General features: G+C 37.2%; 2 protein-coding genes across 3 annotated transcripts; one reads left to right on the forward strand and one right to left on the reverse strand.

Moving 5' to 3' along the window:
* Nucleotides 1–330: 330 nt before the first annotated feature.
* On the forward strand, nt 331–4,786 carry oxa1l (OXA1L mitochondrial inner membrane protein). The gene is made up of 10 exons (XM_052561270.1): nt 331–498; nt 991–1,125; nt 1,268–1,550; nt 1,893–2,036; nt 2,223–2,308; nt 2,406–2,570; nt 2,869–2,973; nt 3,088–3,250; nt 4,085–4,165; nt 4,548–4,786. The coding sequence occupies exons 1-10, from the start codon at nt 388–390 to the stop codon at nt 4,667–4,669; spliced, it is 1,395 nt and encodes a 464-aa protein (XP_052417230.1). The 5' UTR covers nt 331–387; the 3' UTR covers nt 4,670–4,786.
* Nucleotides 4,787–4,829: 43 nt separating this feature from the next.
* On the reverse strand, nt 4,830–14,637 carry slc7a7 (solute carrier family 7 member 7). Of its 2 annotated transcripts, none has more exons than XM_052561266.1 (10): nt 14,449–14,637; nt 12,205–12,829; nt 8,522–8,647; nt 8,280–8,424; nt 7,542–7,665; nt 7,106–7,209; nt 6,927–7,023; nt 6,598–6,747; nt 5,664–5,847; nt 4,830–5,572 (listed from the first exon to the last, which is right to left on the reverse strand). In XM_052561266.1, the coding sequence occupies exons 2-10, from the start codon at nt 12,698–12,700 to the stop codon at nt 5,493–5,495; spliced, it is 1,506 nt and encodes a 501-aa protein (XP_052417226.1). In that variant the 5' UTR covers nt 12,701–12,829; nt 14,449–14,637; the 3' UTR covers nt 4,830–5,492. The 2 variants fall into 2 exon arrangements, with proteins under 2 accessions (XP_052417226.1, XP_052417227.1); XM_052561267.1 differs by lacking the exon at nt 14,449–14,637 and adding an exon at nt 12,946–13,160.
* Nucleotides 14,638–15,668: the final 1,031 nt, after the last annotated feature.

Genomic DNA, 15,668 nt, shown 5'->3' on the forward strand with positions numbered 1-15,668 from the left:
TAACAGGATTGATGGAAAAGTTCCCTTGTTTGTCATATACAGCTCCACACTACACTCGTGTGGTGTGTGGCGATAATGCATCTTTAAAACTGGTTGTCAGCCACCAATCAAATCTAAAGAAGAAGAAAACTATTTAGTTTAATCGAGAATATAGTATTTATTATTATTATTATTATTATTTTATTTCTAGTTTGTTTATTTGTTTTGATTGGTTTTTATGGTTTATTTTTGTCATAAAAGCACAATCCCGATCCATAAATGTATTCCAGTCGGTGGCGGTAATGCACCAGTCAGTTAGGTTGCCAACCGCCAGTAAACACCAAAAAAAGAAGATGAAGAGCAGTTGTCCCTTTGCGCTTGCCGTACAATGTGTTTGTTCAATCCAAGATGGCTGCGCTCAGGGGCAGAGCTGTCACAGAATGTCTTACAACATGTATTTTTCGACAAACAGGCACAGCGAGCATTTCCACTCTTCCTTTTGTTACGACAAGGAATAAGGTGAGCGGCATGTTGATCTGTTTTAATTTGCTGCCCAAAATACGCGGAAACGGAGTACTCCACATGACATGACTTTGACAGAAGCTAATAGCATAGCTGAGGTTGTGCCGATTAAACCGGTGTTCACGTCTCTTAACTTTATCTTCAAAACACTTTACTTCAATGTTAAGTAACATTAGGCTTATTCTTAACATACATTTTTATATGATTGTTTATTTGTTTAATTTATATATATTTATACATATACACATATACAGAAACATAAATAAATATGTATGTGTATATAAATGTATATGTATGTATATTTGTGTGTGTGTGTGTGTGTGTGTGACTGACTGTGTGTATATGTGTAAAGTACTATAATTAGGAATGTATAATAATATTAATCATAAATGTAAATATTCCAAACATCCTATTGTTCGTAGTTTATTGTATTTTTAAAAAGCCTGTGTTTGATGGTGCATTCGTACTTTTTCCTCTGAATTGTTGCAGTGGTTTGTACCGAGATCACAGCTTCACACCTGCAGAGGAAGTAGAGGTCCACTAGTTAGGGCACTTCTTGGCTGTCCCAATCATGGCCAGTTCCTGCTGGTCAGTGCTGTGGCGGTCAGACACAGCAGCTCACAGGTAGGTTCCTCAAATAGAGTTTTATTACAGTAGCAGAGCATTTATGTTACTTTATGTACTCTTAAATGAAAACGGGTCTCCGAAGATCCTAATGTGGACTGACTTCTGTGTTAGATTAAGAATTATTTTGCATATTTTACAGACGACAGTGCAGAGCATTTCACCTGCAGTTGAACCTGCAGTATCTGTTCCAGTCTCCATTCCAAGTCCTTCTGCTGACCCCGCCCCTGCAGTCATGCCACCAATCACAGAGCAGATGACAGAGGCTCCTCTCACTGCATTGGATGTTCTGCAGGAGGCTGGAGCTGAAGTCAGCCTATCAGAGCTCGGCCTGGGCGGCCACACTCCTGTGGGCCTGATCCAGAATCTGCTGGAGTTCATGCATGTTAGCATTGGGCTTCCCTGGTGGGGGGCCATTATTGCAGGTAGAAATGTGTTTATAATGAGTGTGATTTATTGATGAAAATATGTTTTTAAATCCATTCAACAGCCTTTCGTCTTGTTACATCTTTTGTTTTAAAGAAATACAAACCACTTAATCCTCAGAGATGAAAAAAAACAAACTTATAAACAATAAATCTGTGCATCTAATATTTCCATTTTATTTGTCTGGTTCTCTGTAGAATAATTGTACTTATTGAACATCCACCTGGTGTGCTATTTAAAAAAAAAAAAAAAACATTTATGTGGAATTCTTATTCACTCTTTCAATGTGTAACTTATTGTTTTATTTGAATTGAGCTTAACTTTCTGTCTGTTTCCCTCAGGCACCATTTTAGCTCGGTGTGTTGTGTTCCCAGTCATTGTAAAGGGACAGAGGGAAGCAGCCAAACTGAACAACGTCATGCCAGAAATGACCAAGCTCACCAACCGCATGAACGAAGCCAAACAGAGTGGCAACAAATTTGATTGTAAGTGTCTCATCTTCTGCGTACGCCGTTTTCTTTCTCTTTTTCTGCCTTTATTATATTGTCAGAGTGTATAAATGATTGTATCTTACAAGTTGATATTGCTTTCTATCTTTTGGTGTTCTTTAACGTATAGTCCCCATTCTAGTGTTGTTTTTAATTCTTTTCAAAAATGTGAATTTTCTCCAGTTTCAAAAGCATACACTGACTTGATGATGTTTCAGAAGAAACATGACGTGAACCCTTTGCGTGGGTTTCTAGTTCCCATGGTGCAGGTCAGTGGCTTTAAATGCTTTTATAATTGTGAAAAATTCTGTTAGTCAGCAGCTGCTTAGTAATCATAAATCTCTTTTCATCCCGTTTACTCTTCAGGCTCCAATCTTCATCTCTTTCTTCATTGCCCTGCGGAAGATGGCGTATCTCCCCGTGCCAAGTTTGCAGACAGGCGGCCTCTGGTGGTTCCCAGACCTAACCGCTGCTGATCCATTTTACATTCTCCCCATTGCCGTGACTGGCACAATGTTTGCCATCTTAGAGGTAATTGTTTAAGGAGTAGTTAATGGAAATTGTTCATACTTGACAATTTACTGACACTCATGTCATTCCAAAAACCATTTGAATTACTTTCTCTAATGGAGCAAATATTTAAAACAGGGAAAGCATATTGTGACAACATTTCGGCATTGTACATTGTGATTTTGGTCTGTATCTCATACGAAGTTATTGTATGGCTTCAGAAACTAAAACTGTAGTCACTATAAGTAATATTGGTGTTTTTTTTTAAAAGACACATTTATTATGTATTGCAACCATATTTTAAATTGTTTTTCAACAGCTGGGAGCCGAATCTGGTGTAGACAACCCCAATCTGAAGGCCATGAAGACTGTGTTCAGGATCATGCCCTTTGTGATCCTCCCTATGACCATTAACTTCCCCACGGTTAGTCTCTCACACTCCTCCCTTCTCAAGTGTATTTGTTGTGGGATCTGATCCGTCTTCTCTTGTCATGCTGTAATGATTTTCACAGTGTCATTTGATCTGTGTGTTTTACAGGCGGTGTTCACCTACTGGATGACCTCTAACCTCTTCTCACTGGGTCAGGTGGCCCTGCTGAGACACCCGGTCGTGAGACAGAAGTTACGCATCCCGGAGCGCATCACACATCCACCTTCAGCGCTTCCTCCCAATGATGGTTTCATAAAAAGCATCAAGAAAGGTAAAAGCTTTTTCTGCTTCATCTTCTGTATCAGTGTTACTTTAGTGTTATTTATATACTCTACTAACATAACATTTATAATTTTGAACCAGGTTTTATGTCTATACTGAGATTTTGGTAGCACTTTATTTTACAGTCCTGTTCCTCATGTACATACTATGTACGTATTATACATACTAGGTACTAACCCTGAACCTCCCCCTAAATCTAACCATACCCCATGTAGTTACCATGTATTACCAGAACTTTCTTAGATAAATACACTGTAAGTACATGTAAGGACTTGAAACCGTAATTTTAGTTCAAGTTTTAGTAATTTTATGTGCTTTTATTGCTTTTTCTGGTTGCACTTTATTTTACAGTACATGTACTTATAGTGAACTTACAGTGTATTTATCTAAGAAAGTTCTGGTAACACAAGATAAATACATGGGGTAGGGTTAGGTTTAGGGGTAGGTTCAGGGTTAGTACCTAGTTATTACATAGTTATTGTAATTACTATAATAAGTACATAGTATGTACATGGAGAACAGGACTGTAAAATAAAGTGCTACCCATTTTCTTAATATTTACGTATAGCTTTTTTATTTCAGTTTTAGTAATTTGAGTATTTCGGTTCAAAATTATTTTAGATAGTCGCCAAGGTAATTTTCATTTTTGAGTTTTTCATATAGTATTTCTAGTTTTCAGCTTTATTTCAATTACTGAAAATGACGTTTAATAGTGGAAGCTAACTATAACAACGCCGTTCTGTATCTGAACCACTTCTATTTGTCTTAGCATTTTGCCCGTCTTATACTCTCTGTATAATGTTTCTGTATCTGTTCGCCTCAGGATGGTCGAATGCTCAGTTGGCTCAGCAGCTGGAGGAGAGGGAAAGGAAAATTAAAGGACACCTGGATATGGCAGCCAAAGGTGAGGGTCTTCTGCCTGCACTACTGCTCAAAATACCAAAAAAAAAAAGTGTTCCTGTAGCTCAATTGGTAGAGCATTTGCATCTGTAAGGTTGGGGGTTCGATTCCCTGGGAACACATGAAGTCACTTTGGATAAAAGCGTCTGCTAAATGCATACATTTAAAATTTAAAATTCAAATTTAAAAAAAATCTTACCGACTCCAAACCTCTGAAATTATAATACTATTTGTTACAGAATGAAAATGTAAATGTATTCTGTTGAAAGAACTTGTATCTCTGTTTGCATACTATAAATGGTGCACAGTTGTGAAGCTATATTTAATGTTTAGTTGTATTTTTTGCTGTTCTAAATTTCCATTTATCCCTGCCCCTTTTTTTAAAGGTCCTCTGAGGCAGACTTTTACCCATAACCCCCTTCAGCAGTCAGCAGCATCAATGTCAACAGGAAAATCAAGTAATTCGAAGCAAGACAAGAAGAGGCCGTGGGAAGATACGATTGGTTAACACCTCGATGGAGGATTGTGAAGGCTTTGTACATATGTATTGAGAAGGACGTAAAATTAAGACTAAATAAGTGTTTAATGGAAAAATTTGCCATTAAAGAGCAATCTTATTGCCTTACCGCTCTCTCCATTCATTTACATGCACACAACTGAATCTCTGTTTACTAGTTTTTAAGCAAAGCACTTAAACAACAGTGGATGACGAAATGCTACTACTAAGTCAAGATCAACATACACAGGTTTTGCATTATTTGTCCTTTATTTAGTTAATTTTTTAATTTCTATTATTTGTCAAAAATCCATAATAACACTGTGTTCGTCAATTCAGTCTTTGGAAAATAAAAGCAAACATGGAAAATACTGTTTTCTATATTCAGACACAAACGTGTACAGATAAAGATGTTGTAGTGGCAGTTCCTTCCTTCAACACACAACAGGGAGTTTATTAGTCTTTCAATCTAAATTTCTATTCAATTAATGTGCAAGATTTAGGTTAAAAGGCATTTCAAAGCAATGGTACAAATGTCTCTAAACAATTCCTCTCTTATCAGTGCTATAATTTCACCATCTTACCAAGCCCCACAACAACCCTTAGAGTCCAAAGGTAGTTTCTTCGTACTCGAGTTCGAGTTGGTTTACCGTTCCCCATCAAACCAGCATAAATATCTCTAATAAATACAAAGGACTCGCTTCGACTTGGAGGAGTTTTCACTTGACATCTGATCAGTCTAAAATGATATCTGTGTAAACCAGTGGGGAGTCAGCAGCTTGTGTATTGCATGTCCAGAGATATTCCAGTTTTCTTGTCCGTGCATCTTCCTCTTCTACTCGGCCTTTTCATCTTCTGTGTCCATCTCAGTAAGAACACAGTAGCACAGTTTCTGAATGAGGATACCTGAAGATGCTGGTGAAGAGGGAATGAAAATAGAGACACGCATATTACTTTTAGGAGCAATATATGAGCTGTAAACTTAAACCACTATTAGGAGACTTACCTATAATCTTCCTGAGCCACATTGGCCTACGTGTGGCAGGTAGATGGCAGCACAGGAAGTAGACGGGGACGCCCGATAAAGCAATGGCAATGCCGATCAATGAGTTGATAGTGTCGCTATACAGAGGCACCACCACGAGAAAAACTGTGCAGAGGCAGAATATAATTGGGAAGAACAGGCTGAGCTGAAAGAAAAAGAAAAGGGAAGATAAATGAGAGGGTTTAGACTGTGCTAATTATTCGATAAATCTTGAATAAACTTTTTAAAGACATTTCTGTTAGTAGTTCATCTCACACAACACAAATTGTATTTTGGCGCTTGTTTATGGAAATTACACATTGTGAAATGCACACGTAATACAATCTACTTTTTCATGTTTATCAAACAGCCTCTGACCACACCTACTCACCTGAAAATAGATGTATTAAAACGATAACACTTTATTTTAAGGAGTCCTTGTTACATGTACTTACTAATATAATAACTTAATTATATAATAAATTACGCAAAGTTACATGCATGTAACCCTTAACCAAACCCTAACCCTAACCATATATAATAAGTACATGTAGTTAATTAATATTATTCAGTACTTAAATATATAAATTGTTACAGTTCACTTATTACTTTAAGTACTGAGTACATTTAAGTCCTCAAGGACACATTAAAATAAAGTGTAACACACAGTGGTTCTCAAACTTTTTTGGTTGCACACCCCTTTAAGCTTATATATATTATATAAATCTCCCTGAATTTTGAATTGATTTATTCATGTATAATATAACTCTGAAGCAGAAACTAGCTTCAATAAAGCATCACTTCAGTGTTGCATTGGCTTGGTTGAAATAAAAATCAAGTGTTGGTGGATTTAGCTTTCTCACTTAAAATACAAAATATAAAATAATAGATGGCAGACGTTGGTTTGTGTGGATACCTTCAGCGGTCGGTGTCTGTCCGGTTGTTTCCATCGCAGGTACAGCTGTCCCAGGATAGACAGACCCACAAAGAACCAGTAGCTGAAGCTGTAGTAATTGATCAGTTTAAAGACATCTTCCACACACAGGTACACAAGAGCCATGGCACCCTGTCACACAACAGAACAGAACATTTGAGAATAATTAATGAGATCATTAATGATGACTATAAAGACGTGGAATGTAGACAAATGCATGATCTTATAGGAAAACACAGGATGGAAACAGAACATTAGTACATGTAGTACAGCATATTATGACACATGGAGATGTTGAGATGGGGACTGACATTGAAGAGCAGGGCAGGGATGGGGGTATAACGTGTGACGTGAATCATGCACAGATAATCTGGCAGGTGGCCCTCTCTGGAGCCCACGAAGAACAACCTGAGTAGAGATCCGCATATGAGAAATCAGCTGAGATGAAATGATGTGGTGAATCAGACAGCAGATAGAAATTACTACTCACCTTGATGCAGCAACTATTGAAGCGTTTAATCCTCCAAAGCAGGAGAAGGCAACAGCAACTGGTATTGTCCAATTAAAATACCCAAATACCTGGTCTGCAAATGTCTGTGAATTAAAAAAAAATAAAATAATTAATTAGCCAAAACTCAATAGGAAAACTAGATGATTTAAGCTTGTACCAGCTTTCTCTTTTATTTAAAAGAAATAATTTAAAAAAATGTTATTCTGCTAGAATGCATTTCAAATGCAAATGATCAAAAGTGACAGTAAAAGCATTTATAATAATGATTTTTTCCCCCCAATTAAATGCTGTTCTTTAAAAAAAATCACAAAATAAGACATTTGATCAGATTATGAGACTTTTTTCAAAATCTTACCGACCTCAATCTTTTGTACAGTAGTGTATATTCAGATGACCAGCAGAGATAAACACTCACCACAGCTACGGCGTCACTGTCCAGGATGGCAGGAATAGGCAGGACTGTATAGTAAGCCAAATTGGTAAGAATGTAGATCACTGTGACAATGGGCATGGAGATGGCAATGGCCAGCGGGAGATTCCTGCAAAACACGATGACCACCAGAGGTCAGCAGAATGCATTCTCATGCAAACAATACCTGACCTGCAAACCTTTACAATTAATCTACAACTCTCAAAGCTCTTAGAGCAACACTTTGTCTAATGCTGACACATGTGTTTCACATGTCCATAGATTTTTTTTTTTACTTCTACATAGAGACCAAAATGGAGAAGTGCTTGGATAGTTTGTGGGTAGGAAGGCCGAGCATCCCGCAAAAAGTCATGTGATCCAGTCACATGTTTCTTGTGATTTGACAGTCAGACAGATAGATAGATAGATAGATAGATAGATAGATAGATAGATAGATAGATAGATAGATAGATAGACAGATAGATAGATAGATAGATAGACAGACAGATAGATAGACAGACAGACAGATAGATAGATAGATAGATAGATAGATAGATAGATAGATAGATAGATAGATAGATAGATAGATAGATAGACAGACAGACAGACAGATAGATAGATAGATAGATAGATAGATAGATAGACAGACAGATAGATAGATAGATAGATAGATAGATAGATAGATAGATAGATAGATAGATAGATAGATAGATAGATAGATAGATAGATAGATAGATAGATGACCTTTCTGGATTTTTGATCTCCTCTGTGACAAAGTTGAGCGTGTCCCATCCAGAGTAGGAGAAGAGAGCAGAATACAACGCCAGAGCCACGTGACCTGGATCCTGAGATGAGCCTGAGAAGAGCCCCTCGAAATTCTGAGTGTGACCTGGACCACAAACACGCACGGAAACCAGCATAGTCAGATTATATGAAATATTCAGAGACAAAGCTGAGAACCTCACACAGGTGTAAAAAGCTTTTACCCTGAAAGATCTTGACCAGGCCAGTGATGATGACAGCGATGAGGGCGATGACCTTTGCGTAGGTGAAGAAGTCCTGAACACGTGTTCCATACTTCACATAGGCACAGTTCACAAAGGTCAGCAAGCCTACAGAACAAACGCAGATCAAGATCAAACCTTTTTTTCTCAATATATTGCGACTTGCACAGGCCCTTGTGTTTTTGTGCTCAGGGTGAATATCTTTCAGTCTTTAAAAAGATAGTCCACCCAAAAATGTCATATGTTTTTACTCACCTTTATGTCATTCCAAACCAGTATGCATATCTTTTTCTGCTGAAAAGAACTTATTTTGAAGAATGCTGATTACCAGTTTTGATTCCCATTGACTTCCACTGTACTTACATGAAATTCAACGAGAACCAAAGTGGTTCAGTAACCAACAATCTTCAAAATATCTTCTTTGTGTTCCACAGAAGAAAGCAAGTCATACAGGTTTAGAATAACACGAGGGTTACTAAATGATGATAGGCTGTTAATTTGTGTTTGGACTGTCCCTTTAAGGATCCACATGGGTGTTCTTGTGAGTCTAGTCACAACATCACTGCAGTAACATGAAATGGATATGGTCTTCCCTTGTTTTCCAAGAGGATCAATGATCTTCAGGGGTCAGTTTGTTCTGATCCTGAAATGTCTTGATTTGTGTGATCATGTGTGTGTGTTTTGTAATGTAGTCTTCCTGGCTTGAGGAAGCAGGGCTGCTGACTCTAGCACTCCTGCTGGTTGTTTTGCAAGGAGCGAAATAGCTTAGGGCAGCACTAAAGTTTGCGTGCGTGAGCGGGGCATTTTTTTCTGTCGTACAGAAAATCCAGCTGTAAGCACATGCGTTTACTGTGATACTGCATTCTATGAGGGCACATACAAACAATTAATAACAAATATGTATTGCTTTGTATTGCAAATATCCCTTGGTGGTGCATGCATACAGGAAATAAAACCGTGGAAACTGAACTGAAACTGAGAGTAAGATTGGATAGTTTGCGTTAAATAGCCTTTACTGCAAATGAGGAAGTTACAATGTGTCACGTGACTTACTAACTCTTACAATATACTGTCACCGTCTGACCCATTAAACAGCTGGAAAAAAAAAATATAATACGTGGATGTTACAATTCTCTCTCCCCGAGTCCAGGTCACATTTCTAAAAAAAAAAAAAAAAATGTTTTACAAAATGCTTGCTCCCACTTCTTCTTATCTGTTATGGCTGCTATCAATGTTGCCTCAAGTTCATAAACTGCTCGCACACCCGTTTCTAATCTACAGTCTCGCTGCTTAAAGGAGGGCAGATAGCACAGAGACAGATATGTGTCTCATTCCTGTACGGTTATGTCATCTTTTATAATGAATAAACAATAAAAAAAGAAATGTACGACTAACATCATTCACTTCCACTGTTTAGATAACAAACATCTAATATCACTCATATCTAATGTTGCGTTTCATGTGGTTAAAACAACATGAGCAAGCGATGACAAAATGTCGAATTTTGAGGTGAACTATTCCTTTTTTGTGGAATTTGTCCATGTTATAATAAACACGAAATGAACAGCTTTTTCTTTTTTAATTTTCTTACTCTCATGCCACACCAAACCTGTTTGATATTCTTCCTTTCTGTTGAAGATAAAAGCGGGAACCAAAACGTGGTGTTTACCTTTCGTCTTTCACAAAACAAAGTCAGTCTTACAGGTTTGGAACAACAAGAGAGCAGGCAAATGATGACAGAATTGTATTTTCTGTTGACAACTATAAATAATATTAACATTGTTAACATTACCGTGCCTCCTATTAAAAGAACAGTACACATTGTATTTGTAAGGATTGTAGATGTGTCTACTGAGACCGTTATCGCACTCCCTCTCAATGTGCTTTTGGCTCTATTCCATCCTGAGCTGTCATGAGCTATTAGTCATAAAGGCAAGATTGTTAATCAGAAGGACTTTACCTTCCAGAAATCAGCAAGTTCTTGGTAGTGTTTCTTATCTTTCAATGAAGCATACAAGTGTGTTTGTTGCAATCAGATTAACTTCATTTAGATATGGGGGTATAATGTTTAATCACATTTTATGAAAGACAATCTTTTTTATATATAGATTATAGATTATGAAGGGTGTGGAAAAAAAATTCTCAGATTTCAAAATTCTGGAGCATTTCAAGAACTGCCAGTTCAACTGAATTTAGTTTTGTTTCAGTTTGCACTTTTTTTTATTTTTTTTTGTTGGGTGTCATGCATGTCTGCGCTGAGCGAGACGAATCACGTGAATGTAACCTTCAACATCAGCACTGGTCTGACACATTCTCTTCTCCTTCCCTTTTCCACTCAACATCAAATACTGACAGGCTGTCATTATTGCTTATAACGTCATCATTTATTTTTCTCCTCTTACCAAAAAGTGCACTGATTGTGCCATAGTGAAGTGGTATGGTATCAGATGATAACCTTTGTTTGAGAGTGTCTTTTGAACTCCATATGTGTCTTGTGATGTTTTAATGCCACTGCATGCGCTCTTGCTGTCTGTGGTAAACGTAGCTCTGTGTTTATGTGTTTGTGTAATAGAAAGCTGCTAGCTGCTACCTACTACCCACTTCCTGCTGCCAGTTTTCTCAATGTTCACACAGTCTTTCACTGTGTTACCCACTTTCCCAACAAACAATCATTGAATGCAGAAATGTGATTAAGCTTTGAATTCAAGAGCTAGTTAAACCCAAATTGTTTAAAACGGTCATCATTTGCCTTTCACACATTGTAATTAATCAGGGTAATGTCAAAAAAAAAAAAATTTCTGTAGAACGCAGCAGGAGAAATGTTGAGAAATGGCATTTTTAAAAATAAAATTAAATAAAGTAACAAACTGTGAAGCTCCAAACTGGAATAAAACCACTATAAAAATATCACAAACATACTCCACTTGACTATATTGCAACATTTTGAAATTTTTGAGGAATAGATTGAAATATAAGTCGCTACACAGTGGCAAAGCACATGAACGTTCAAAGGTTTGGGGTCGGTGCTGTCTCTTATGCTCACCAAGGTAGAAAGAAATACAGTAAACTGTAATATTGTGAAATATTATCAAAGCTATTTAAAACGCACATTTTGATACTAATGGATTATAATGTAATTTATTCCTGTGATGGCAAAGCTGAATTTTCAGCAGCCGTTACTCCAGTCTTCAATGTCACTCAGAAATCATTCTAATATGTTGATTTGGTGTCAAAAAATAAATAAATTAAGAAATAAAATTTCTTATTATTAGCAATGTTAAAAACAATTGTGCTACTTAATATTTTAGCGAAAACCAAGATGCATTAAAAAAAAAAGATCATTTTATGAAAATAAAATTCAGATAAACAGCATTTATGATTAATTTAATGCATTGTTCTTAAAAAAAAAAAACTATTATTTAGTGACCCCAAACTTTTGAACAGTGGTGTATATTATTCAATATTTCTCCTTCTGTGTTCCACAAAAAAAAAATATAATAATAATAATCATACAGTTTTGGAATGATAGATAAATGACTGGATTTGTGATTCATTCTTTTAGCTCAAATTTTTTTCATAAAGACTTGAGGGCCACAAAACTTCACAGGTAACCTACAAAAGCAACTCCCATTCATATACACACACATCCACATGCATCAACTCACATATGCAGGCTGCAGCCAGCAGACGATTGGCCACGTAGGGTGCTATACATGTGGAGAAGATGGGCTGCACCATGTAGTTGGAAAAGGTGATGGCTATCACTGCCTGACTGGTGGGCTCGATGATCAGGAGAGAAGTCCATAGACGGATGAAAGCCAAAAAGCCTCCAAAGGCCTCCAGGATATAGGCGTAGCTGGCTCCTGACTTGGTGATGGTGGTCCCGAGCTCAGCATAACAGAGCGCCCCGAACACCGAGAAGATCCCACCAATTGTCCACACTACCAAAGACAACCCATAGGAGCCACTGTATATCAGTACGCCTTTGGGTGAGACGAAGATCCCGGAGCCGATCATGTTTCCCACGATGAGACAAACGCCATTGAGCAGAGATATTTCTTTTTTCAGTTTCATGGACTCGTGCGAGCTGCTTGCCTTCAGGTTTCCGTTGGACACCTCTGAGGACTGCTCCTCCGTGGGTGCAGGGCTGTAGGACGCCATTGTTTTAAAGGGCCGATGGGTTGGTCGATACAAAAAAAGACTGTCTTAAACCAGTTCTACAGTCACATACAAGGGTTTCAGGAAGGTCTGCAAGGTTCCCAGCTAGTTCTTGAGATCTTCAGGTGACATCTGGGGAAAACATAGTGTTCAGTTTTTATACACACATGCACGCTCATGTAATAATCTCCAAAGAAACAGGGCAGTCATAAAGAGCTCACATACACACTCTTGCTTTTCAAACGTACATATGGCTATTACGGATCCATTAGATGTCATGGCAAATGGCTTGTTAAAGGTGTGTAAACAGAGCCGCACAGAGAAAAAGGTCTACATGTAAGAAAAACACCCAGCTTGCTCATATTCCTTACTGCGTGAGACAGGATTGTGCGTCTTAGCCTACGGTTTAATCAATCACCATTCCTGACGTGGACATTGATCCACCTGATCTATAGTCAAGACCAAATGGAGGGATTTTTAATACGTCAAGTCCAATTCAACTCTCTCTCTCTCGTTTTATCTCTCTCTCACTTTTAGCATGGAGACTTCTTGGTGCGTCAGCATGCTGATCTGTCACATGCTCCTCAAGGTTCAATGGACTCAAAAGACCTATGCTCAAGAGCACAAACTGTGAAGCGTTTTCTCATGACGATATTAAAAAAAATGCACATACAGGAACATGAGTAGTTAATTGACAGCTTGTGTTTTTGAAGCTCAAAGTTGAGAGCTATTACTGCCGACTATGCCAAACTGTACACTGACAAAGCATTATTTTGGCATAGGTTAACTAATCAGATTTAATGACACCCTGACTTCTAAATGGAAAGTGAATGAGAATTTTGCATTGTTATACATTATACATCATGGCTGTAGAATTCCGGGTCACCTGATTGTTTAAATTCAAAATTTTAAAAAGGTAGTTTAAAATGTAGAATTCTATCTTTAATTCCCTTTAAAGATGGAATAAAGGCTTCATGCCCTAAATTCACATTAAATACAAAGTCAGTCGTATTAAAACTATTTTATGGCATGACACCCATAATCTTGTAGGCTACTTAAGTAGAATATTTCCTGAAAATACATCTTTATATTAAATCTTTAAGACATTTCCTGATAAGTTGTTACGTTTGGAAATATTTCGAATAAAAACAAAATAAAACTTATATCAGTTATACAGAGCTATTGTGGCTGCTGTGTCTCACACACCCACACACACACACACACAAATGCCCCCTCAAAAATCATGAGTGCATGACGGCCCTGACTGCAGATCTGATTAATTGCTCTGTATAATGACTGGGAAGGTCTTATCACAAAAGAAGAAAGTTGCATTCAGGAAAGGCAAAAGGAGATAGAGAGGATGATTAAAGAACTGATGTGTGGGTGGACAGTAGGCAATTACTGCACGTGATAATTAAACAGCCACACCAATGCAAGATCTTTAGGGACCAGAGAGCAAGGTTCAGGGCATGCTGATAAGCCTCTGAAAAAACAACTATAAAACAAAATCACTCAAGGTTACAGCTTAAGCACCCATATAGACTTGCTGTAAAGCAGAATATTAAATAAAAATGATTTTTATCAGTGTACTATATAAACTAACTGTAAACTACTTGCGATATCTATTAAAAGAAAATGGTAATCTAAGGTAAATCTTAAATCCTGTAAATCATCCTTTATGAAATAATAATTCTGGCTTTAAATGACGTCAAGTAGCATAGGCTACAGCTGAGCGGAACGGTTTGCATTACCTTTTCCCCCAGGTGCTGAACTGGCATCAGGATACAGCTTGTACGGATGCTTTATCTGCCGTTCATTTTCCTAGACACGCACGAATTGATGAGCAGTTCATGTTATTTCGCCGTGTGAGATCTCAGACTGTCATATGCTGTCGGGTCTGTCACAGCTCGCGCTCGAGTTCCCTTCCGTGCAGACGTTTGAAGGAGATTGATGAACTTCTGCTCTCAGTCAAATACAGACTGCAAACACAGGCAGCGAGTAAGGGGAGGAGAAAAGAGACAGCTAGCACAGCTCCATCTGAACTACTGAACCATTATAATGAGCGTCTGGATGAACTTATGAAGAATACCATTTAAACAGAGCTCAAAATGAAGGACGTTTTGTACTCGAGGCATGCTGTCTGAATATAAAGCCCAGTTGTTATCGTGAGTAAACTCAAACGATTCGAAATCGATTTCTTTAATCGATATATAGCTGAAATGAAATAAAATCTAAATATTACATGGAAAACAACAACTTAACAAAGAAGTTAAGTTAGTGGAGTTAAAAATAATACTCCACTACTAAAAACTATTTAGAGCTATGTGTGTGTGTGTGTGTGTGTGTGTGTGTGCGCGCGCGCGTGTGTGTAAATTAATAGAAAAGACAAAAGTAGCCTACATGACGAAATTACTAACAAATAAAAAATATGAAAATAAAAGCTAATTCACAGTATTACTATGTACTGTATATAAATAATAATAAATAAGCACAGTCTATTGGCTTATCGAATAGAAAATGCTACTTAAAAATAAAAATATAAATATAGGCTAAAAATATAGAGTAAAACGTGTGATAAGCCCCGAGTCATCTACGTGAATGGAAATTAATAAAAAGAAAAACATTTAAATAAAATAAGATTATATTATAGCCTTCGTTTGGGGGAGGTTTTATATGCTGTTTATATTTTTATATTAATCTTTTCTACAAAATGAATAGAACAAAAAAAAACATTTTTTTTTTTTTTTTTTTAGGATTGGTTTGAATTTCAGCCATCTTGCCTACTGAATGTTGTATTTCCCCTTATACCATATATAAAAAAATGATGTGATTCTCAAAAAGAGTGCTTGCATCTACTTTAGATTATTTACAGCACACACTTTATTGTCGCCATCGTGTGGTTAAAATGGGATGTTACACCACATCTGTTTCTCACGTTTTACAAGGGAAATAATTTCCCATTGTTACTGTT

The sequence above is a fragment of the Carassius gibelio genome, chromosome B7 (genome assembly GCF_023724105.1).
Source record: "Carassius gibelio isolate Cgi1373 ecotype wild population from Czech Republic chromosome B7, carGib1.2-hapl.c, whole genome shotgun sequence".
NCBI lineage: Eukaryota > Metazoa > Chordata > Actinopteri > Cypriniformes > Cyprinidae > Carassius > Carassius gibelio.